The sequence below is a fragment of the Buteo buteo genome, chromosome 10 (assembly GCF_964188355.1).
Source record: "Buteo buteo chromosome 10, bButBut1.hap1.1, whole genome shotgun sequence".
Classification (NCBI taxonomy): Eukaryota; Metazoa; Chordata; class Aves; order Accipitriformes; family Accipitridae; genus Buteo; species Buteo buteo.
The window spans coordinates 15,638,891-15,664,358 of NC_134180.1; the positions used below are offsets into that span (position 1 = coordinate 15,638,891).

The 25,468-nt window shown below is 44.8% G+C and overlaps 1 protein-coding gene and 1 long non-coding RNA gene across 5 annotated transcripts in view; one reads left to right on the plus strand and one right to left on the minus strand.

Annotated features, from left to right (window-relative positions):
• Positions 1-1,475: 1,475 nt before the first annotated feature.
• Positions 1,476-14,967, minus strand: LOC142035959 (uncharacterized). Its single transcript, XR_012652015.1, has 3 exons — positions 14,842-14,967; positions 13,214-13,300; positions 1,476-1,876 (listed from the first exon to the last, which is right to left on the minus strand). It is a non-coding gene; the product is annotated as an uncharacterized LOC142035959 (long non-coding RNA).
• Positions 13,646-25,468, plus strand: part of AGL (amylo-alpha-1,6-glucosidase and 4-alpha-glucanotransferase) — a 39,957-nt gene continuing 28,134 nt past the window's right edge. For 2 of the 4 annotated variants that reach the window (XM_075038716.1, XM_075038720.1), the window contains exons 1-9: positions 14,620-14,775; positions 14,875-15,024; positions 17,577-17,787; positions 18,679-18,845; positions 19,308-19,511; positions 24,219-24,400; positions 24,621-24,732; positions 25,026-25,146; positions 25,329-25,431. In XM_075038716.1, coding sequence (XP_074894817.1) covers positions 14,943-15,024; positions 17,577-17,787; positions 18,679-18,845; positions 19,308-19,511; positions 24,219-24,400; positions 24,621-24,732; positions 25,026-25,146; positions 25,329-25,431 — 1,182 coding nt within the window. In that variant the 5' untranslated portion in view covers positions 14,620-14,775; positions 14,875-14,942. Of the gene's footprint in view, positions 13,976-14,202; positions 14,457-14,619; positions 14,776-14,874; positions 15,025-17,576; positions 17,788-18,678; positions 18,846-19,307; positions 19,512-24,218; positions 24,401-24,620; positions 24,733-25,025; positions 25,147-25,328; positions 25,432-25,468 lie in introns of those variants that run through there. The other 2 variants (XM_075038719.1, XM_075038717.1) reach the window with 2 other exon arrangements.

Consider the following 25,468-nt stretch of genomic DNA (forward strand, 5'->3'; position numbering starts at 1 on the left):
AGAGCACAACAACTCTTGATTCCCAAGTGTAAGAAATCAGGCAAGGAAGGCGGGAGACCAGCATGGCTGAGTAAGGACTTCCTGGTCAAACTAAAATGTAAGAAGGAAATGCATGGGCAGTGGAACAAGGGACACGCATCCTGGGAAAAATACAGGGATACCGCCTGGGTGTATAGGGAGGGATCAGGAAAGCTAAGGCACAGCTGGAGCTGAATTTGGCAAAGAATGTGAAAATAAGAAGGGCTTCTGCCGGTATACTGGTTAGAAAAGGAAGGCAAAAGAAAATGTATCCCACTCCTCAGAGAACAGCAACAACTGGCAAGGAGGAAGCTGAGGTACTCAACAGTTTTTTACCTCAGTTTTCACTGGCAATTGCTCTTCTCACATCTCTCAAGTCCCTGAACCTCACGTCAATGGACTGGGGGACTGAAGTCCCACCCATTGTAGGAGAAGATCAGGTTCAAGACCGCCTGAGGAACCTGAACATACACTAGTCCATGGGATCCGACAAGATGCATTCCAGGATACTGAGGGAACTGGCGGATATAGTTGCTAAGCTGCTCTCTCCATTATATTTGAAAAGTCATGGCAGTCAGGTGAAGTCCCCAGTGACTGGAAAAAAGGAAACATCACACCCATTTTTATGAAGGGTAAAAAGGACAACTCTTGGGACTACTGACCGGGCAGCCTCACCTCTGTGCCTGGGAATATCATGGAACAGATCCGCCTGGGAGATATGTCAAGGCATATGGAAGACAGTGAGGTGATTAGAGACAGCCAACATGGCTTCATCAAGAGCAAATTTTGCCTGATGGATCTGGTGACCTACAATGATGGATGGACTGCATCAGTGGACAAGGGAAGAGCTACTTCTGTCATTTACCTGGACTTCTGCAAGGCCTTTGATACATTCCAGTGCCCAACATTCTTGCTGCTAAATTGGAGAGATACGAGTTTGATAGACAATTTGACGGATGAGGAAGTGGCTGGGTGGCTGCATTCAAAGAGTTGCAGTCAATGGATCAATGTCCAAGTGGAAAGCCGTGAAAATTGGTGTCCCTCTAGGGTCTATACTGGGACCAATACTATTTAATATCTTCATCAATGACATAGACAGTGGGATTGAGTGCACGCTCAGCAAGTTTGCAGATGATGCCAAGCTGAGTGGTGTGGTTGATTCACTTGAGGGAAGGCATGCCTTCAAGAGAGATCTTGACAGCATTGAGGAGTCAGCCCTTGTGAACCTCATGAACTTCAACAAGGCTAAATGCAAGGTCCTGCATCTGGATTGGGGCAATCCCCAATATCAGTACAGGCTGGGTGATGAATGGATTGAGGGCAACCATGTGGAAAAAGACTTGGGACTACAGCTGGATTAAAAATTGGATATGAGCCAGTGTGGTCTGAACAGTAATGGAGTCTGACAACACATTATAAAGCAAAGCTTTATGGAGGCAGTAAGAAAGAGGGGCAACAACCCACTGATACCAGGACTCACCTGATCACTGATAGCAAATACAAGATCATATGTAATGCCATAGCTCCAGCAGACTGACAGGGACACAGTGTCCAGGTAATTTGGAAGCAACAGACAGTCATGCGAATAGCTTTTGAATGTTGTGTACAAGTTGTGCCACCCTTTGGCTCCAGAAGCAGTACTGTAATTTGAAAGACTCATAACTTCCTTACATGGAATGTGGGCAGTACACTGCCTATGCTGCCGATGTCTGTCAAAGGGCAGGGCGTCAGGAGGCAGGGTGTCATTTCCACATCGGGATTCTCTTGTATCGTCACTTGATATGGACTTATAGGCTAGGGTGTTTTTTGGCGGGTCGTAAGATATATCATAAGGCAGGTGAGGTTGATGTTGCAATACCTGCAAGACATAAGTTATCTAGTCAGGAGTCAAAACTTGGTGCATCACGAGATAGGTACAATAGAATCACCTCTATCAAGTGTTAGTTGCATGGGCATCTGGGAGGTGATTACTATAGCATCTTCCCAAATGCTACAAGAGAAGCTGTAAAAAAGATTACAGTTCAGGGTAAGCATTAACATACATCTAGCGGGCCTCAACCAGCATTGGGGTGTGGCTTGACCACAACTAGGAAAATGCTTTACAAGACAATCTACAGCCCAATCCTCTGATGCAAAACAAAGCATAAACAATAACAAATAAAATAATTTCAAAAAGTACAGCCATAACCTTTGATGACTACCCTGCAATCTAAGAATCAAGAGATACGCCATGATCAAAATCCAGCAGTTTCCCAAGTCTGTATTTCAGATTGTCACCTCATGTGACGGCTTTAGTTGATCCAGAATTTCTAAAGTTTTGTCTCAGTGCATAAGTCCCGGCTTAGATAGGCAACAGCACACTGTATTTCCTAACATTCAAACATGAACTTCTGCAGAAAACAAATAGTCCCAGGATAGACACTTGTGAACGATAGTTCACACCTAACAGCTCACCTTTCTCAACAGACTCTATTTCCAAAATGGCAAACGTCAGGCTTGAACTCCCACAAGGAAGGCGCCAGCCCTGAAAGCTGTTGCTACTCTTCACCTTTCCTGTGCAGCCAATTAAACAAGCACAAGGGCCCTGCAGTACCATGCTTTCCCAGAAACCTAACAGCTCACCCTTCTCAGCAGAGCCTGTTTCTGAAACAGCAAGAGTCTAGCTAGTTCTCCCACAAGGAAGGCGCCAGCCCTGAAACCTGTTGCTGGTGTTCACCTTCCCTAGGCAGCCTATTCAAAGGCAGAGGCGCACTGTGGATCCGTGCTTTCCCAGAGCCATCACAGCTCACTGATCTCGGCAGAGCTTGTTTCCAAAATGGCAAACATCTGGCTATTCTGCCACAGGAAAGAGCCAGCCCTGAAAGCTGTTGCTGCTCTTCACCTTCCCCATGCAGCTGATTAAACAGGCAGAAGAGCACTGTGGATCCGTGCATTCCCAGAGCCCTAACAGCAGACCGATCTCGGCAGAGCCTGTTTCTGAAATTGTAAATGTCTGGCTAGTTCTTCCACAAGGCAGGCACCAGCCCTGAAAGCTGTTGCTGCTCTTCACCCTACCCTGGCAGCCTATTCACGGGCACAAGTGCCCTGCGTATCCATGCTTTCTGAGAGACCTAACAGCTCACCGTTCTCAGCAGAGACTGTTCGCAAAATTGCAAACAACCAGCTTGAACAGCCACAAAAAAAGGCGCCAGTTCTGAAAGCTGTTGCTGCTCTTGACCTTCGCTTGGCAGCCTATTCACAGCCAGAAGAGCACTGGGGATCCGTACTTTCCCAAAGCCCTGACATCTCAATGTTCTTGGCAGAGACTGTTCCCAAAATGTCAAATGTCAGACTTGAACTCCCACAAAGCATGAACCGGCCCTGAAAGCTGTTGCTGGTCATCATCTTCCCAGTGCAGCCTATTAAACAGGCACAAGCACCCTGTGCATCCATGCTTTCCCAGAGATCTGACAGCTCTCTGTTCTCGGCAGAGCCTGTTTCCGAAAAGGCAAACGTCTGGCTCCTTATCTGAAAGGAAAGTGCCAGCCCTGAAAGATGTTGCTGGTCTTCACCTTCCCTTGGCAGCATATTCACCAGCACAATAGCACTGGGGATCTGTGCTTTCCCACAGAAGGAACATCTCATGCCGCTCATTCTCAGCAGAGCCTATTTCCGAAAAGACAAATGTCCGGCTCCTTATCCCTCAAGGAACGTGCCAGTCCTGAAAGATCTTACAGGTCTTCATCCTTCCCTTGGCAGCCTATTCACAAGCACAACAGGACTGGGGATCTGTGTTTTCCCACAGATGGAACATCTCATGGCACTCGTTCCCGGCAGAGCCTCTTTTTGAAAAGGCAAACGACAGGCTCCTTCTCACACAAGGAAGGTGCCAGCCCTGAAAGATGTTGCTGGTCTTCACCTTCCCAATGCAGCCTATTGACCAAAACAACAGCACTGGGGATCCGTGCTTTCCCACAGACGCAACATCTCATGGAAATCGTCCTCAGCATATCCTCTTTCCGAAATGGCAAACGTCCAGCTCCTTCTCCCACAAGGAACATGCCAGCCCTGAAAGATATTGCTGGTCATCACCTTCCCTTGACAGCCTATTCACAGGCACAACAGCACTGGGGATCTATGCTTTCCCAGAGACGCAACATCTCATGACGCTCATCCTCGGAAGATGGTCTTTCCAAAAAGGCAAACGTCAGACTCCTTCTCCCACAAGGAAGGTGCTAGCCCTGAAAGCTGTTGCTGCTCTTGACCTTCGCTTGGCAGCCTATTCACATGCAGAAGATCACTGTGGATCTGTGCTTTCCAAGAGCCCTAACAGCTCACCATTCTCGGCAGAGCCTGTTCCCGAAACGGCAAACATCCTTCTTGAACTCCCACAAGGCATTAGCCAGCCCTGAGAGCTGTTGCTGCTCTTCATCTTCCCGTGCAGTGTATTCAACAGGCACAAGTGGCCTCTGCATCCGTGCTTTCCAGGAGACCTGAAATGTCTCCATTCTCGGCAGAGCCTCTTTCCGAAATGGCAAACGTCTGGGTCCTTCTCCCACAAGGAAGGTGCCAAACCTGAAAGCTGTTGCTGGTCTTCACCTCACCCATGCAGCCTATTCAAAGGCACAACAGCCATGGGGATCTGTGCTTTCCCACAGGTGGAACACCTGATGGCACTCGTTCTTGGCATAGCCTCTTTCCGAAATGGAACACATCCGGGTCCTTCTCCCACAAGGAAGGTGGCAGCCCTGAAAATTATTGCTGGTCTTCACCACATCTTGGCACCCAATTCACAGGCACGACAGCACTGGGGATCTGTGCTTTCGCACAGACAGAGCATCTCATGGCTCTCATTCTCGGCAGAGCCTCTTTCTGAAATGGTAAACGTCCGGCTCCTTCTCCCTCACAAAACCTGCAAGCCCTGAAAGATGTTGCAGGTCTTCACCTTCCCCATGCAGCCTATTCACCGGCACAACAGCACTGGCATCTGTGCTTTCCCACAGACGGAACATCTCATGCCGCTCATTCTCGGCAGAGCCTCTTTCCAAAATGACAAACGTCGGTCTCCTTCTCCCACAAAGAACGTGCCAGCCCTGAAAGATGTTGCTGGTCTTCACCTTCCTTGGCAGCCTATTCACTGGCACAACAGCACTGGGCATCTGTGCTTTCCCACAGATGGAACATCTCATGGCACTCGTTCTCGGCAGAGCCTTTTTCAAAAAGGAAAACATCCGGTTCCTTCTCCCACAAGGAAAATGCCAGCCCTGAAAGATGTTGCTAGTCTTCACCTTTCCTTGGCAGCCTATTCACAGGCACAACAGCACTGGGCATCTGTGTGTTCCCGCAGACGGAACGTCTCATGACGCTCATTCTCGGATTAGCCTCTTTCCAAAATGGCAAAAGACCGGCTCCTTCTCCCACAAGGAACGTGCCAGCTCTGAAAACTCTTGGTGGCCTTCATGTACCCCATGCAGCCTATTCACAAGCACAACAGCACTGGGGATCTGTGCTTTCCCACGGACAGAACGTCTCATGGCACTTGCCCTCCGCAGAGGCTCTTTCCGAAAAGGCAAACTTCGGTCTCCTTCTCCCGCAAGGAATGTGCCAGACCTGAAATATGTTGCAGGTCTTCATCTTCCCCATGCAGCCTATTCACTGGCACAACAGCACTGGGCATCTGTGCTTTCCCACAGACGGAACATCTCATGGCACTCGTTCTCGGCAGAGGCTCTTTCCGAAAAGGCAAACTTCGGTCTCCTTCTCCCGCAAGGAAGGTGGCAGCCCTGAAAGATGTTGCAGGTCTTCATCTTCCCCATGCTGACTATTCACCAGCACAACAGCACTGGGCATCTGTACTTTACACAGATGGAACATCTCATCGTGTTCATCCTCGACAGAAACTCTTTCCGAAAAGGCAAATGTCCAGCTCCTTCTCCCAAAAGGATTGTGCCAGCCCTGAAAGCTCTTGCTGGTCTTCACCTTCCTTGACAGCCTATTCACAGGCACAACAGCACTGGGCATCTATGCTTTCCAACAGACGGAACATCTCATGCCGCCCATTCTCAGCAGAGCCTTTTTACAAAACAGCAGACGTCCGGCTCCTTCTCCCACAAGGAAGGTGCCAGCCCTGACAGATGTTGCTGGTCTTCAGCTTCCCTTGGCAGCCTATTCACCGGCACAACAGAACTGGGCATCTGTGCTGTCACACAGACAAAACATCTCATCGTGCTCGTCCTCGGCAGAAGCTCTTTCCAAAACTGCAAACGTCCGGCTCCTTCTCCCACAAGTAAGGTGGAAGCCATGAAAGACATTTCTGGTCTTCACCTTTCCCATGCAGCCTATTCACTGGCACAACAGCACTGGGCATCTGTGCTTTCCCACAGACGGAACATCTCATGGCACTCGTTCTCGGCAGAGCCTTTTTCAAAAAGGAAAACATCCGGTTCCTTCTCCCACAAGGAAAATGCCAGCCCTGAAAGATGTTGCTAGTCTTCACCTTTCCTTGGCAGCCTATTCACAGGCACAACAGCACTGGGCATCTGTGCGTTCCCACAGATGGAACGTCTCATGACGCTCATTCTCGGATTAGCCTCTTTCCAAAATGGCAAAAGACCGGCTCCTTCTCCAACAAGGAACGTGCCAGCCCTGAAAACTCTTGGTGGCCTTCATGTACCCCATGCAGCCTATTCACAAGCACAACAGCACTGGGGATCTGTGCTTTCCCACAGACAGAACATCTCATGGCACTTGCCCTCGGCAGAGGCTCTTTCCAAAATGGCAAACGTCCGGCTCCTTCTCCCGCAAGGAATGTGCCAGACCTGAAATATGTTGCAGGTCTTCATCTTCCCCGTGCAGCCTATTCACTGGCACAACAGCACTGGGCATCTGTGCTTTCCCACAGACGGAACATCTCATGGCACTCGTTCTCGGCAGAGGCTCTTTCCGAAAAGGCAAACTTCGGTCTCCTTCTCCCGCAAGGAAGGTGGCAGCCCTGAAAGATGTTGCAGGTCTTCATCTTCCCCATGCTGACTATTCACCAGCACAACAGCACTGGGCATCTGTACTTTACACAGATGGAACATCTCATCGTGTTCATCCTCGACAGAAACTCTTTCCGAAAAGGCAAATGTCCAGCTCCTTCTCCCAAAAGGATTGTGCCAGCCCTGAAAGCTCTTGCTGGTCTTCACCTTCCTTGACAGCCTATTCACAGGCACAACAGCACTGGGCATCTATGCTTTCCAACAGACGGAACATCTCATGCCGCCCATTCTCAGCAGAGCCTTTTTACAAAACAGCAGACGTCCGGCTCCTTCTCCCACAAGGAAGGTGCCAGCCCTGACAGATGTTGCTGGTCTTCAGCTTCCCTTGGCAGCCTATTCACCGGCACAACAGAACTGGGCATCTGTGCTGTCACACAGACAAAACATCTCATCGTGCTCGTCCTCGGCAGAAGCTCTTTCCAAAACTGCAAACGTCCGGCTCCTTCTCCCACAAGTAAGGTGGAAGCCATGAAAGACATTTCTGGTCTTCACCTTTCCCATGCAGCCTATTCACTGGCACAACAGCACTGGGCATCTGTGCTTTCCCACAGACGGAACATCTCATGGCACTCGTTCTCGGCAGAGCCTTTTTCAAAAAGGAAAACATCCGGTTCCTTCTCCCACAAGGAAAATGCCAGCCCTGAAAGATGTTGCTAGTCTTCACCTTTCCTTGGCAGCCTATTCACAGGCACAACAGCACTGGGCATCTGTGCGTTCCCACAGATGGAACGTCTCATGACGCTCATTCTCGGATTAGCCTCTTTCCAAAATGGCAAAAGACCGGCTCCTTCTCCAACAAGGAACGTGCCAGCCCTGAAAACTCTTGGTGGCCTTCATGTACCCCGTGCAGCCTATTCACAAGCACAACAGCACTGGGGATCTGTGCTTTCCCACAGACAGAACATCTCATGGCACTTGCCCTCGGCAGAGGCTCTTTCCAAAATGGCAAACGTCCGGCTCCTTCTCCCGCAAGGAATGTGCCAGACCTGAAATATGTTGCAGGTCTTCATCTTCCCCGTGCAGCCTATTCACTGGCACAACAGCACTGGGCATCTGTGCTTTCCCACAGACGGAACATCTCATGGCACTCGTTCTCGGCAGAGGCTCTTTCCAAAAAGGCAAACTTCGGTCTCCTTCTCCTGCAAGGAAGGTGGCAGCCCTGAAAGATGTTGCAAGTCTTCATCTTCCCCGTGCAGCCTATTCACAGGCACAACAGCACTGGGGATCTGTGCTTCCCACAGACGGAACATCTCATGGCACTCGTTCTCGGCACAGTCTCTTTCCGAAAAGGCAAACATCCGGCTCCTTCTCCCGCAAGGATGGTGGCAGCCCTGAAAGGAGATGGAGGTCTTTATCTTTCCCATTCAAACTATTCACAGGCACAACAGCACTGGGGATCTGTGCTTTCCCACAGACGGAATATCTCATGGTACTTGTCCTTGGCAGAAGCTCTTTCCGAAATGGCAAACATCCGGCTCCTTCTCCCGCAAGGAACGTGCCAGCCCTGAAAGATCTTGGTGGTCTTCATCTTCCCCGTGCAGCCTATGCGCAGGCACAACAGCACTGGGCATCTGTGGGTTCCCACAGACGGAACGTCTCATGACGCTCATTCTCGGATTAGCCTCTTTCCAAAATGGCAAACGTCCTGCTCCTTCTCCCACAAGGAAGGTGGTAGCCTTGAATGATGTTGCTGGTCTTCACCTCCCCTTGGCAGCCTATTCACAACCACAACAGCACTGGGCATCTGTGCTTCCCACAAACGGAACATCTCATGGCACTCGTTCTCCACAGAGCCTCTTTTCGAAATTGTAAACATCCGGCTCCTTCTCCCGCAAGGAACGTGGCAGGCTTGAAAGATGTTGCAGGTCTTCATCTTCCCAGTGCACCCTATTCACAGGCACAAAAGCACTGGGGATCTGTGCTTTCCCACAGACGGAACACCTCATGGCTCTCATTCTTGACAGAGGCTCTTTTTGAAATAGGAAACATCCGTCTCCTTCTCCCGCAAGGAAGGTGGCAGCCCTGAAAGATGTTGCTGGTCTTCACCTTCCCTTGGCAGCCTATTCACAGGCACAACAGCACTGGGGATCTCTGCTTTCCCACAAATGGAACATCTCATGGCACTAGTTCTCGGCAGCGCCTTCTCCGAAAAGGCAAATGTCCGGCTCCTTCTCCTGCAAGGAAGGTGACAGCCCTGAAAGATGTTGCAGGTCTTCATCTTCCCAGTGCACCCTATTCACAGGCACAAAAGCACTGGGGATCTGTGCTTTCCCACAGACGGAACGTCTCATGGCACTTGTTCTCGGCAGAGCCTCTTTCAGAAAAGGCAAACATCCGGCTCCTTATCCAGCAAGGTATGTGGCCGCCCTGAAAGATGACGCAGGTCTTCATCTTTCCCGTGCAGCCTATTCACAGGGACTACAGCACTGGGGATCTGTGCTTTCCCACAAACCTTTTCACAAGGTATTCAGCATGCACTTTATGGTAAATATATATACAAAGGACTTGGCTACATTTGCATTATTTGCTCCTCCTCTCTTAGAACTGTGCACTGCGTAATCAGCTCATGAAATTTCTAAATCCCACCCTGTTTGCAGTACATGACAGGACAATAGCAAGCCTGGAGGAAGAGGCACTTGTGTAAGGCTCTGTGGCAGACCAACTGCAAGTCACTTCAGGATACGGAAGCCTACTTGAGGACCATAGCAAAGAGATGGTCCAGATCTCTTTCAACGATACGTCTTTTGGGTTTGTTCCTACAACTCCCATACCTGTTGGAGCGTCTTGTATTTCCCATTCCTATGTTGTATCTTCTTTACTAGCACATAATCAGTTCAGAGAAAGCAGCTGGCATACGAGGAGACCCAGGCTTCTGCTAGGTGCAAGTCTGTCCTGCATACAAAGCACACAGGCCAGCAAGCTGAGTAAGGGGGGCTAGAAAAGACAAGGAAGATGGGAGAATCCTGCTGGGCCCCCAGGAAATATCTGTGTAAAATAATCTGGATTGGAAGTATCACATTTGAATCATATCTGAATGAGTCTCAGTGAGGTGAATGTCAGGGGAACTGCACAAATACAAAGAGGGGGCATTTATTAGCAATTTTCCCTCAGTCTGTCTAGAGGCCCTAATATTGTCAATGGGCATAAAGGCTGACATATTCACTTACATCAACATGAAAGCCTTTCTCAACAATACCAAAAAATGTGAACTGTCATAAGGAACAAACAGATTTCTTAAAATGTTCAGAGGGAGGAGCAGGTGAAGGGGGAAAGAAAAAAATTAGTTACCAAAAGATAACAAACTCAGTTTGAAATGGGTGGAAGTGTTTCCATGAATATCAAGGCCTTTGGACTGCCCCTTAAATGCATCGTAATTGGATGAACACATTCATAGAATCATAGAATGGTTTGGGTTGGAAGTGACATAAAGATCATCTAGTTGCAACCCCCATGCCATGGGCAGAGGCACCTTCCACTGGACCAGGCTGCTCAAAGCCTCATCCAACCTGGCCTTGAACACTTCCAGGGATGGGGCATCCACAACCTTTCTGGGCAACTTGTTCCAGTGTCTCATCACCCTCACAGTGAAGAACTTCTTCCTTACATCTAATCTAAATCTACCCTCTTTAAGTTTAAAGCCATTACCCCTTGTCCTATCACTACACGGCCTTGTAAAAAGTCCCTCTCCAGCTTTCTTGTAGGCCTCCTTTAGGTACTGGAAGGCTGCTATAAGGTCTCTCTGGAGCATTCTCTTCTCCAGACTGAATAACCCCGATTCTCTCAGCCTGTCTTCATAGAAGAGGTGCTCCAGCCCTCTGATCATCTTCATGGCCCTCCTCTGGACTCGCTCCAACAGGTCCATGTCCTTCTTATTCTGGGGGCCCCAGAGCTGGGGTCTCACAAGAGCGGAGTAGAGGGGCCAAATCACCTCCTTTGATCTGCTGGTCATGCTTCTTTTGATGCAGCCGAGGATGCGATTGGCTTTCTGGGCTGCAAGCACAGATTGCTGGGTCACGTTGAGCTTCTCGTCAACCAACACCCCCAAGTCCTTCTCCACAGAGCTGCTCTCAACCTACTCATCACCCAGCCTGTACTTGTCCTTGGGATTGCCCCAACCCATGTGCAGGACCTTGCACTTGGCGTTGTTGAACTTCATGAGGTTCACATGGGCCCACCTCTCAAGGTCTCTCTGGATGGCATCCCTTCCCTTCAGCAAGTTGACTGTACCACACAGCTTGGTGTCATCAGCAAACTTGCTGAGGGTGCACTCAATCCCACTGTCCATGTCGCTGACAAAGATGTTGAACAGCACTAGTCCCAATACTGACCCTTGAGGAATGCCACTTGTCACTGGTCTTTACTCAGACATCAAGCCGTTGACCACAACTCTTTGAGTGGAACCATCCAGCCAATTCCTTATCCACTGAGTGGTCCATATGTCAAATCCATGTCTCTCCAACTTAGAGACAAAGATGTCATGCATGACAGTGTCAAGTGCTTTGCACAAGTCCAGGTAGATGATGTCAGTTGCTCTTCCCTTATCCAACACTGTAACCCCATCATAGAAGGCCACCAAATTTATCAGGCACAATTTGCCCTTAGTGAAGCCATGTTGGCTGTCACCAACCACCACCTTATTTTCCATGTGCCTTAGCATAGTTTCCAGGAGGATCTGCTCCATGGTCTTGCCAGGCACAGAGGTGAGACTGACTGGCCTGTAGTTCCCTGGGTCTTTCTTTTTTCCCTTTTTAAAAATGGGTGTTATGTTTCCACTTTTCCAGTCAGTGGGAACTTCACTGGACCACCACAACTTCTCAAATATGATGGATGGTGGCTTAGTCACTTCATCCGCCTGTTCCCTCAGGACCTGCAGATGCATCTCATCAGGTCCCATGGACTTGTGCACTTTCAGGTTCCTTAGATGGTCTCGAACCTGATCTTCTCCTACAGCGGGTGGTTCTTCATTCTCCCAGTCCCTGCCTTTGCCTTCTGTGACTTGGGTGGCGTGGCTGGAGCACTTGCCAGTGAAGACTGAGACAAAAAAAGTCATTGAGTACCTCAGCCTTCTCCATGTCCCAGGTAACCAGGTCTCCTGTTTCCTTCCAGAGAGGGCCCCCATTTTCCTAATCTTCCTTTTATCACCAATGTACCTATCACTTTTCTTGTTGCCCTTGACGTCCCTGGCCAGATTTAATTCTATCAGGGCTTTAGCTTTCCTAACCTGATCCTGGCTGCTCAAACAATTTCTCTGTATGCCTCCGAGTCCACCTATCCTTGCTTCCACTCCCTGTAGGCTTTTTGTGTTTGATTTTGTCCAGGAGCTCCTTGTTCATCCATGCAGGCCTCCTGGCATCTTTGCCTGACTTCCTTTTTGTTGGGATGCATCGGTCCTGAGCTTGAAAAAGGTGAATCCTTGACCAGCTTTCTTGGGCCCCTCTTCCCTTCAGGGCTTTATCCCATGGTACTCTACCACGCAGATCATGGTACTCTACCAAGCAGATCCCTGAAGAGGCCAAAGTCTGCTCTCCTGAAATCCAGGGTAGCAAGCTTACTGTGGGCCCTCTTAGCTGCCCAAAGGATCTGAACTCCACCATTTCATGGTCACTGCAGCCCAGGCTGCCCTTGAACTTCACATTCCCCACCAGCCCCTCCTTGTTGGTGAGAACAAGGTCCAGCATAGCTCCTCTACCACTTGGAGAAGGAAGTTATCACGTTCCAGGGACGTCTTGGATTGCTTATGCCCTGCTGTGTTGTCCCTGCAACAGATATCAGGGTAATTGAAGTCCCCCATGCAGACCAGGGCTTGTGAATGTGAGGCTGCTCCTATCTGTCTACAGAGGCCCTCATCCGCTCGGTCTTCCTGGTCGGGTGGCCTGTAGCAGACCCCCGCTATAATGTCAACTGTCCCTGCCCTCCCTTTAATCCTGACCCATAAGCTCTCGATCAGCTCCTCATCCATCCCATTGCATTGCAGTAAGACACAGTTATAAGGGTATGCATGGGATGACTGGAAGTAAATGGTTAAATCTAAACTGTTTTGCAGACTCCTCCCAATTCCACAAAATATACCACCTTTGAAAAGAAAAAAAAAACCCAAGAGTATAACAGTGACTGCAAATTGAGAAGTGCTTTTTTTTTTTTTTTAACGCAGTCCTAGGCAATAAAAATAGACTGACCTTCCAAAGCTGCAAGGCTGACCTTTACAGTGGGGTATAGTTAATGACTTCGGTGTTGAGAAGCTTGGAGCAACTGTCCCAGGTATTCTGCAATATAAGCAACGGTAAGGGCTCTCTAGTGACAGCGGTTCAGATAACAGTGTGCTTCAAAACAAGGGGGTTGTTTTTTCGGTTTTGTTGGTTTTTTAAACCACCTTACCTCTTGGTCAAAGACAGATCCCCCGAGTTTGTAATCTTGTCCACATACTATATATAGCACTTAAACCCTAGCTGACATCGTGTTTTTTCTACAGCGCAGCCTATCAGAAAGGAGTTGGCTGCCTGGCCGCTCTGCGCCCGCGACGCGGTGGGAGGCAGCGGGCTCCTGCCCGCGCCGGACGAGGCAGCAAGGCGGGAACGCTGAGGAAGCCCCCCGGAGCGGCGTTTCCATCACGGCAAGGAGCGGCTGGGCCCAACGGCGTCAGCCCGGCTACTTCAGGCAGCCGTTAAAGTCACATTTTCCTCAGCGGAATGCCCGTTAAACCGCACAGAGCTTTGGTTTCAGGTGCCTGAGCCCCCTCGGTGGGCGGTCTCTCGTGCCGGTACGCACAAGCCGTGTGTAAAGGCGCTGGTGGGGGCCATGGCTGTAAAGGCAGGGGCAGAAGATCAGGTAGCACCACGTTGCGTTCCCCGAAAGCCCTGGGGTGCTCCCGGGCCCGGACTCGCGGACTGCTCGGCCCACCCGCAGCCGCGACAGCGCCGGCGACACGGGTCGCTTCTGAGGTAACCCCTCCCCTCAGGGCTCGCTCCCCGGGGCGGGGCGGGGCGGGGCGGAGCGGGGCGGGACAGGCCCGACAGGGGCGGGGCGGAGAGGGGAGGGGAGGGGCAGACCCAGCCGGCCCGGCCCGGCCCGGCCCGGCCCGGCCCGGCCGTCCGCACCGCTGCCGGGGCGGGCCCTGCGCTCTCGCGGGAGCTGCGCCGGCGCCGCCCGTCTCCGTGCGCGGCCGCGGCGGAACCAATAAAGTTTGTTTCAAAAAAAGCGAGAAAAGGGAAGGGAAAAAAAAAAGCGGTTCCGCCGAGTCTGTCGTGGCTGCTGGCGAGTGCGTGAGTGACTGCTCGCCCGGCCAGCCCGGGGCTGCCGCAGCAGGCGAGGGCGGACGGGCTGCTCCAGCCCCCGCCCCGGCCGCGGCCCCGGCTGCGCTCGGCCTCGGCAGCCGTCGCCCTCAGCGGGGAGCTGCGCCTCCGCCGCTCTCCGGGCCCGCTCGTGAGTATGGTGGGACAGCTGAGGCGGGCACCGCTTCCCACAGAGGCAGGGCGGTGATAGGGGCCTGGCAGTGACTCCCGGCAGCACCGGGGCGAGCGGGGAGAGTGACAGCTGTCAGGCTCCCCCCCCCCCCCGGGGGGCGGCTCTGGCTGCGGGCCGGGCCGCGCTGTGGGACGGGGAGCTGGTCTGCGGTGCTGCCGGCGGCAGTCCACGGCCAAGGGAGGGCTGGGTGCCTCCTGACAGCTCCCTCATACCCTCCTCCCCCTCCTCCCTGCCCTGCAGCGCCTCGTCCCCTCACTTCCCCGCGGCCAGGGAACATGTAAGCGAGACGGGCAGCGTGAGGCGTTCCCAAACAGACGCTGTCCTCCCGGGGGTCGCCGCTGACCTGTGGGTTTTTGTTTGTGTTCCCTCACGGCAGGGCTCGCTTCTCCCCCCCCGAAGTGAGTCTCCTGGCGCGGGAGGAGCGCCGGGCAGACGGCCGCAGCCATGCCGGGCGGTAAGGAGACGCGGCTGCTGCACCTCAGCGAGATGGAGAAGCTGGACAAAACCCTCTTCAGGCTGGAGCAAGGTAGGTCGGGGGCGGCGGGTTGCGGCCTCCTCAACCTCCTCCTCCTGCTCCTCCTCGGCGAGGAGCCCCCAGGGCCCGGTGAGCGGGAAATGGCCGGGCGGGCACTCGCCACCTTCTTCGAGCGGCAATGGAAAGGGAGCTCAGCCTGCGGTGGTGTTCTTCTTTTCTTCCTTACTTTTTTCCATATTCTAATGTGAAACAATTCCTGACATGCTTGCTTCCACTGCAGAGCTCTATGGGCTCCAGTTGCGGTCCAGTCTGTCTCGTAAAACACTTGAGATATGAGGAGTAGGTCAGCTAGGAGCTGTCAGTCTTCATGGGAATGAAGTGTGAAGCATTTTTTAGACAGGCCCTGCAGAACAGGACCTCTCCTTTTATAACCTGTACTTCAGTGACCCGAAAAAGTCCTCATAAGTCAAGCTCTCTAGTATTTATCTGCAACCTGTTATGCAGCACCCCATCTTTAATATTACAATTTTGAAACGTATCAGTAATACTAACATTTTGCAAAGTCTGAGGTAATGTTTCAGAATATGGGATCTTTAGCTCCTCCTAAATCCTGTCTTGCCTGTCAGATTTCTTATAGCCGTGCTATGTTAGTATTGTGGCTGCATACTTCTAAGAACTTGACATTATTTCTCTCTGAAAGTGTTTTAAGTCTATTTGCAGAAAAAAACCCAAACCCAACCAAAACAAACAAACAAACCCCAAAACAAACCAAACAAAAAACCACCCCACTAATTCATCCATTATTATGCTGGTCAGCAAATTCAGACTATAAAACTAAAGCCACTGTCTTTAGAAACAACTTTTAATGATGCAACAGTTCTTATTACTCATGAAATTTGGTGGGGTTTATTGCTTTATGTTACTGATCTAAGAACCTGATACCAAAGTGGTTTAGTAGAGGAGCAAGATTTTGGTTCTTGAGAATAATAATTCTCTTCAACTATATTGATTTCAAAATTTTCTGACAGTCTAGTCTAAGAAAATGTCAGTAGTGAAGAAGTGCAGAGTTGACTTTAACCTCTATTTTTAACTCATCCTTTCAGTTGTGTAAATTTTGTTGGAAGGAGTCACACAGAAGTGCATGGCTATCAAACATTCAGAGTGCCTCTGCTGCTAGCAGTCTCTTAGAGGGCATAGCTAATTTTGAGCACAGCATTCCTGATGTCAGTATAACTGTTACAGGAAATAAGATATCAATGGCATATATCCCTGTGCTCTAATTTTAGTAATCCCTGTAATAAATGTCAGGATAATACTGGGGAGAGTGTACTTAACCTTCCAAAAGTGATTGATTTTTTTTTTTTTTTTTCCAATCAATCAAATGAGCTTCATTTTACCTGACAGACATTCAGATCCTAAACCCACTGCTTTACATGGTGGGTTTTGGTGCAGTGGTGATTATGTTAATATGAGAAACTTACATTTAGATGTATTCAGACATTGAATTCTGGTATTAGAATCCCTATGATTCTACATAATGAGCAAGTGGCTTTTTTTCAACTTAAGATACTGGAACTTCATATTGTTCGGGGGTTTTATGCTTTTAATTCATTATCTGTGTATTAGTAACTTTCTCTTTTTACAAATACTCAGGTTTCTTTTACTCCCAATTTTGTAGACTGCTAGGGCTAGTAGGTGTTTTACTACAGTTAACTACACGACTGGCACGTAATTTAGTAAAAGTTATTGTGCAAGCACTTATACATGTTTCAGTCACTTGGAAGGACCTTGTAATTAGCCATGCACATAATTAGCCATGCACATGATGGTGGCCCTCAAACCTGCAAGTGGAAACCTATTCTGAAATCTGTTGACTGAATTTTTCATATGCAACTGAACAGACTACAGTATGGCTTTAGGTCCTAATATTTTAACTTAATTTTGTTCTCATTATCATGGGTATCTTAAGCCTAAATACTGTTCTTTTCTGTGTGTGTGTGACCTGCAGCCTGTATGCAAACTTCCTTTGGTTTGTTGAGTGCTCTGAACGTTTAACAATTTTTTTGTACATTGCAGGTTACACACAAGTATATATAATTTTACAGTTAAAAGCATAAGGAATTTAGCATTGTTTAGTGAACCCTCGATGGAGAATGAAGGGATTTGAAATATTTCTGGTTTGAAATGTGTTCCTAATTTTTTCTCAGATGTTTTCACGGGTCAGCTTAGTATATAGACTTGGTAAACCTAAATACTTAAATACTACGTAATCCAAAATCTGCATAAAATTGTATGTAGTCTGCTGATCATGGTGTTTTGCTGTATTTTGTTTTTAAGACATTTTATATGGTAAAGAGGAGCAAATTGGAAAGGGATGAACAGTGCCGTATAAGTAAAGGAAAAGGACTATATATAAAATGTGCAAAGAACGACGTTAGGAAAGTAGGGAGAGATGATGCTGTAGAATTATACCATTCTGCTGAAATTCTTGGCAGATATGTTGGTGTACTTTCTTTTTAACATAATATCAAATTATGATTTGTAATTACAGAATAGAAAAATCTAGTCTGTCTGATAAAGTGATTTTATCTTTTTTTCTTGAGGTTTTGAACTACAGTTCCGATTGGGCCCAACTCTTCAAGGCAAGCCTGTTACCGTGTACACAAATTATCCAGCTTCTGGAGAAGTATTTGATCGCCACAAGTTCAGGACGCTGTCATGGCACAATCCCACAGGAAAAGAAGATGACTCTGACAAATACTGCAAGCTGGATCTCCAAATTTCTGGGTCATACCAGTACTACTTCAGTCTTGGGTAAGTGAAATTCTATACTTATAGCCAAATGCAGTCTGCTTCCTTAGTCTACATTTTAACCTGAAGAAATCACTGTTAATTCCGAAAACATTTTTTTCCATGCATTTTTCAAATTGCAACCATGGGGCCTATCTGAATCTGCTAATGAAAGACAGTACCTGTGGTGGTTGTTTAATACTTTCTGATGCAAAGATATTCTGGGGAATATACAGAACAAAGTTGATTAATTTTCTGTGAATGTTGGAAAGGCAAGTGATTTTTACAAGTTTTCAAAGTCATCAGCATTCTGAGTATCTGACCCTTCATTGACTTTGAAGGTTCTTTTCTGTTTTTCTAACACAGAGGTTCTGGCATTCTTCACGTTCTTTATTTCCTCCTTTGTTTCAACAGGACAAGTGCAGAAGAGAATGCCAGTATCTGTAATGATTGTAGTTTGGTATTCTGAGTTTCTGGAAAATGGGTGGTTAAATTCCCTCAGGCTTAAAAGGGCATTTAGCTCCGGTATCTTCCTGAGAATGGTGCTCCAAGTGGAGGTCTCTGTATAAAAGATGGGCAGTCATGCTTTCTTTGTTTCTGTCTATATCCTAAAAGGACAAACCAGTACTCTGTCTCAGAAAGTAACAAAGGTATCTCACTTTTGCAGAGAGTTTAAAGCTCTGCATCCCAATTGTATTCTTGCAAGTCCAGTAGAGAGATGATGCCTAAGAGATGAACATCTCTTCAGTGTTTCCTATTTTCTTCAGGTGCGCTGCAGTCCTGTTCCCCACCTCCCCCCAACCTCTGTACTGGGCTACTGTGTTTTTGAAATAGCTTGTGCTTGTGGGATTCTCTTTCTGAAACTGATTGGTACAATGGGTGTTTACTATGCCAATGAAAATTAATTTTTCCTAGAAATGAAAAAAGTGGTGGAGGTTACATAGTCGTGGATCCTATTTTACATGTTGGAGCTGACAATCATGTGCTACCTTTGGATTGTGTTACACTCCAGACGTTCCTTGCTAAATGTCTGGGACCGTTTCATGAATGGGAAGATAGGCTTAAAGTTGCAAAAGAAACAGGTAATGCCAATACACATATTAAAGGATATATGTTTTTGTCTTATGATCAAAACCCAAAGTTACACTGAAGAGCTTCAGTGTGAACACCTCGTTTATTCTTTATTTTGTAGACTAAATATTTTCCACTATATTCAATTTAGTTAATAGATTAAGTCAGTGAAATCATTAAAATATTTGCAGAGGTGTGAAAATTCAGGGATTTCATAATATTGGAAACCACTTTTGTTTATTGTTTTGATTTCAGATAGACTTGGAAACTTGTAGAACTGACAGGGTGATTTTTAAAGCTTGTATTTTTAAAGCTTGTATTATTGAATTTCAAGGGGACAATTCAGATTAGTTTACACTGGTTATTCCAAACAGTAGCTTTAAGTGTGTGTTATAACTGCTACTTATTATGCTTCTTTCAATTAACTTTGACTGAAATTTGTTTTTCTTACTAAATGGCTTCTTACTATGTAGGTTACAACATGATTCATTTTACACCACTGCAGAAGCTTGGACTGTCTAGATCATGTTATTCACTGGCTGATCAGTTAGAAGTAAATCCTGAATTTTCAAGCCATAATAAAAAGTGCACTTGGAGTGATATAGGAGCTCTTGTGGAAAAAATGAAAAATGAATGGAATATGCTTTGCATCACAGATGTAGTCTACAATCATACTGGTATGATTTTTGTGTGCATTAATAACAAGATTGGTCCTATAATTATATTTCATTATTTGCCTTAACTTTTCCCTCTTGAACCCATCTTTTAGTAGCTGTTTTAAGGAACTTAGTTGCTTCTCTCTTTGAATTTCTCAGATCCAGGACAACTCTTTATAATTCTAACTGATATGTCTCCATAACAGATGTGAAAGAATTTAGTATTGTTACTGAAAGAGTGAATAGAGCCCTTCTTAGAGAGAATTAATGAACTGTGCATGCGTCTGTATTTTTATAATATGCTTATTTTTATAATATGCTTATTTTTATGATCTGCTCTGTGTAGCTCCCAAGTAAATGAATGGAATCCGTGTTATTAATTACTGGGTGAACATAAACTGAGTACTTTCTTGTTAAACAGGGTATTATTCTTGTAGCTGTTTAAAAGTAACTGCTCTAATTTGGATCTAGCATGCAGACAGCAAACAGAATAGGGACAAGAGGCTAGGATTAAGCAATGGAGGAAATGTTACAGCTCAGTCTGTGGGGAAAGGAAAAAAAGAGATAGCTTTGTGTTTGGGGGGGAGTTTTTTAAGCATAGATATGCCAATGCATTGAAGGCTTCACTTCTCCCAATTGCTTGAGGGACAGTGGGTTTTCTTCAGTATGATCTGATGAAATTTAAATTATAGTACTTCTTCATTTGTAATTTTGCTGATTATTTAGATAACAAGTTTACTTTGATTATAATGAAGTTTTCATCTTAAGCTGTAATCCTAAGGATCACAATAACTAGCATTCTCATAGCAAAGAGTACAACAAATGGTTATTTATGTTGATGTTAGAGTCCTTTGAGGCTTAAAAAAAACCCTAACCACAGATATCTGTGAATTTGAAGCTTTATTTGCTTTATTACTTTGGCGTTGACTGCTGCCAAACATTCCTATCCAATCAGTCTGCAATGCAGTGTAGGCACTGTTGTTTGCCCTATCTGTTTGTTGAGAAGTTACTAAGTATAGTTATTGGCTATGTGTCTGAGGGAACTAGGCTTTTAAACATTCTCCCAATTTCGGATAAAAAATTTCTTGTACTTTATCAACTGCAAGTCCACTTTCTCTCACACATGCTTGAGATCCTGTCATCTTTTTACTGTGTGTATTTTCATGCTACCAAGGAGAATGTCTTTATGGACAGAAATACGTAACTCTAATTATTAGACTCCAAAATAGATGTAAGAAGAAAAATGTCACATTATTTAGCTACGTTTGTAGAAGGACTTTTTCAGGTTACATTCAGAGTTCAAAGTAATCTTCATTGGGGTGGATGACTAACAATTATACTATGGTGAAAGGATGTTTAGAAGTGTCTTCTAACAGGATAGAAATAGTCAGATGACCATGGTCCTGACTTACATCAATAAGCAAGGTATACTTGATGGCTTGCTTTCAAACTTTTAAACTCGATTTCTGCCTGCCCCTTTGTTTATAATCAAAACCTTTTGATTTACAACTGAGTCTAAACTTTGTTAAATGCCAAATTTAGCATACGCAGAAAGATATGTAGATAAATGTCTGAATAAGCGGTAATGTGGTATATGCCTGTGGAACTTTGGGGGGGGCTTTTGAAATCAGAAAATAGGCAAATAGTTTTGGGGGTTCTTTTTGTCTGGATCTTCACATCTGGATTAGATGGAAATTTAACTTTTTTTATTTTAATTGAACAGTAATTTCTAGTAGTTAAATTAGTTCATTCCTACACATTAGGGTGATTTAATTGTAAAACATGTTTCATAGACCCATTTGAATATAAGACACAAAATATGTAGTCAGTTATTTTGAGCAGATTATGGATACTTGCATATCATTGTTAATTCTGCAGCATGTCTGCGTTAAAAGCTTAAATCGTCTCACAGTAAATCCTCTAATGCTGGTAATTCTAACAGCTCATGACCCCTCAGCTTACAGTGGTTTTATCCATTGGTGGTTTCTGCTTTCTAGCTGAGACCACTGTATAAAAGCGGCAATGCTTCTCCTGTGTTCCTGCTGTAAAGTCAGACCACTCTCAATATTAAGCAGTTAAGCTAAGGTGTTTGTTTTTTACACTCAGGGAGAATGGACTGCTTGCACAGTAGCAAATGGCGGGAATCGGTTTTTTTATGTTAACGGCTGTTAGGCTCTAATGAACACCAGTGTCTATGGCCTGACTTTAAAAGTAAAGTAGATGCATGTGCTAATGTTAAATATAGATGCACCTTTGGCATGTTAGCAGGAGTATCGTAGATAAATTTGCAAACCCTGCCTGGTAACTGGGTAGATGTGCCCTTTTTGGGCTGCCATTTCCTTCAGGGTGTTCAAACACCCTCAAATAAGAAATACTGTGTTCACTGGCATTTACTTTTCACCAGGAGATAGAAAAAGGAGAGTTGTTTTTTTATCCTTTGAGCTTTCAGTGGCTGTAGTAACTCATATAAAGTAATTAAAATAAACTAAAATAAATTATATCTTCTTTATCTTTCAGAAGAGGCCGCTATTGTCTAATTGCAGTTTAACACTTGAGTAAATCCTGCTTCCAAGCACTTGACTAATCACATCAAACACCACCTTTTCTCAGCTTTGTAAAGGGGAGAAAAAAAATAAAGAAGTCTTGGGCAGTGAGCATCACTACTAAATATTAAGTTTGTGTTTAATTTGTATAACAATGAATTAGTCCTTTGAAAAATGTGAAATTATTTTCTTAAACAAGAACGTAATGAATTTTAGAAATATCTTTCTGCAATTCCTCATCTTAATATTTCCATATTTTTATAGTTATGTGTATTTCCTGCCTAGCTGTAACAAATGTAATCACAAGTGATGTTTTGGCTAAATTTTTTTCTGCAGAATTAGATTTCTTTTGGTGTTATGTTGTGAATCATTGGAGTTTACCTTCTGATCAGAAAACATCATTCTGTTCCGCACCAGAATTAGTGGAAGACCTGTTGACTTTTTTTTTTGCACATTAACACCTTAGATTTAACTGATATATTGTCTTTTTAGAATTACTTGTATTTACTCATGAAAATCCTTTGTAGTAAATCATGGTTCTTGCTAGATGAATAGAGTAAGCTAGCTGTGATTTTTGGAGAAAAATATTTTTTTTTTCAGAAGTAGTATATATATTTTAAAAAAAAGGGCAGGGGGGAAGGCCATGATCTGGTTGGCCTAGAACAGCCTTTAACAGCCCAAGTTTATTATTGCTTTATGTAACTTTAAAGTAAGTGTGGTGTTTTCAGTTGTAGGTGGCATTTAAACCATGAAGATCTTAATTTTCACAAATGGTTTGACCTTATACACATGGAATTTTGCCAATTTCATAATGGTCTTGAGATACAATGTAAGAGGGTGCTCAAAAGAGCGTTCATACTATAGACTGAGGGAGTACACTCTTTTCTTTCCCTTTGACATTTTTATTTGAACTTCTTTGAACTAAAACTTGGGGTTTAGGTGTTAATTGTTCCAGTATAATTTAAGACATGTTAATGGCTCTTTCTTCATGTTTCCAATATAATAATTTGTTATATATTTTCCCTTGTGTGAAGTACTACACTATTTTCCTCTGCTTTTCTAAAACAATGGATTAATAAGACACGTTCTTTGAGAAATGACTTTAAAAAAACTTGTAAAACCTGAGTAAAAATTTGTTCTTATGCATTCCGTGCTTTTTTTTTACATTTACTTTTTTAATTGCAGACATTCATTCAAAAGAATGTATGAAAATTTATTTTCAGTTAAACTGTGTTTAGGACAGTTCCAAAAATGGAAAAAAATTAACTCTTGAGGATTTTTTCTTCATTGTCATACTTCCAAAATCAAAATTCTCTCCACTATATATGTATTTACTCATACTGCTGCATGCACACTACTGTCTATATTAGAATATTACACCCATTTTCTAGTGAAGGCTCCTTACCTTCTCTGAGTTAATTCTTAATGTTCAGCATATCTTCTGGTGCTTGTTGATGCTACAGGGGAAGTTTAGAAAATAGACACAATAGAATGTAGTGTTTGATCTGAACTAGTGTTCCATTTGCATGCACCAGCCAGTGCACTCATCTTCCTGTGTAAGGCTCAGTGGCATCGCTTTCCACCACTCTGCTTCTTATAATGTACACAACAGTGTCACAGCTAATCCTTTCTTAAAAGCCCATTTAACTACATTTTTTCATTAATTATTTTTTGGGCAGTGTCTGAGCACTCTTGCTCTCTGGCTGTGTGTGTAGCATCTGATAGGGTTAAGAATATTAAAAAATAAACCGCTTAGGCCATCTTAAATCTTGGTTTGGGATGTATGTTTGGCTTTCAAAAGACAAAGAAAAATTCATGTCTGTTATTTGATGTATTTCCTGCAATGAAAATGTGATTTATTTTTTTAAAATTTTTTTTAGTGTTTTAGAATTGGTGGTACTATTGCATATTTTTATGTAACTAACAAAAAGTTTCTCCACAGTCTCTGCGCCTGTATTTGTTGCAAAACAAATGGCTATCAGTAATGCATACCTATGCATAAGACATGATTTTCTATTGGTATGGAAAACTTTAGTTGAAATGTGAACTAACTATACATGCTGTAGTACCATAACTTCTTGGTGTTAAGACATTTGCAAAAAAACCCTAAGTGTTCAGTTGGTGTACTTACTGTTTGGGGTTTTTTTTATTTCTTTTTTTTTCCCCGTTCCCTTTCTTGAATAAGCTACTAACAGTGAGTGGCTCAGGATGCATCCAGAATGTGGCTATAACCTTGTAAATTCTCCTCACCTGAAGCCAGCTTGGGTCTTGGATAGAGCTCTGTGGCACTTGACCTGTATGGTGGCTGATGGAAAGTATGCTGCTAAAGGGGTCCCCTCCTTGATTGAAAATGATCATCACTTGAATGTAAGTGAATAAGAACTAAATGTAAGCTAATGAACACTATAAATAGCTGAAAAAAACTTTAATATTTCTAAGGTTGTGGAAATGCACAAAAAATGGTGTATACTTTGAAGATACATTTAATCTAATTATTTTTTTCAGAACAATTCATAGGAGCACTTAGCTTTTTCTTAATTATTTTAATCATCAACATTATTCACTAACATAATTTTTAATTTTACAGTGTATCCGTAAATTAATTTGGGAAGATGTATATCCAAAAATTAAACTATGGGAATTTTTCCAAGTGGATGTTAACAAAGCTGTGCAGCAATTTAAAAGCCTCCTAACTGAAGGTAAAAGAAGAGTATGTTGCTGAAGCATGTGGATTATATATTTATAGTTCAAGAAACATATAGGTAAACTTTTAACAGTAAGCTGGAAAACAAAATAATCCCATTTTTTGCTGTGTGAGAAATCTACTGTGCTGATTTAAGCATACAAGAATGCTTTGAGAGCTAGTAAAGCCTTTAAAGGCTTTACTTTATCTATCCATATTTTGCTTATGCTAGAATTATAAAAGTTGTATGCCTTTTAAATGTAATTCCTATTTTTACTTTATGAATACTCTTTTCTATCTTGTTCTTAGGCAAAGTGAGCACTAAATCTGATCCAAATGAACATCTTCAAATAGTTCAGGACCCTGATTATAGACGATTTGGCTGTACTGTAGATATGAATATAGCATTAGCAACATTCATACCACACAGGTATTGTATTATTGATTACAAGTTAAAATCACAAGTGAAGTTAAGTTTGCAAAACCAAATAAGTAAAATTCTTCTCAGAGATGGGAAAAATTAATTTTTTCCTTCCTTTTAGTTAAGTATACTGCATGTTTTAAAAATAAATTATTCTAATTGTCCTCTGCTTTTAATGTCTTCCTGATAAGCAATGGACCAGCTGCAATAGAAGAATGTTGTAACTGGTTTCGCAAGAGGATTGAGGAACTAAATGCCGAACAGTACAGGCAAACTAATCACCATCAAGAGCAGGTCTTATAATTACTATGTTTTAATTCTGAATTGTTTT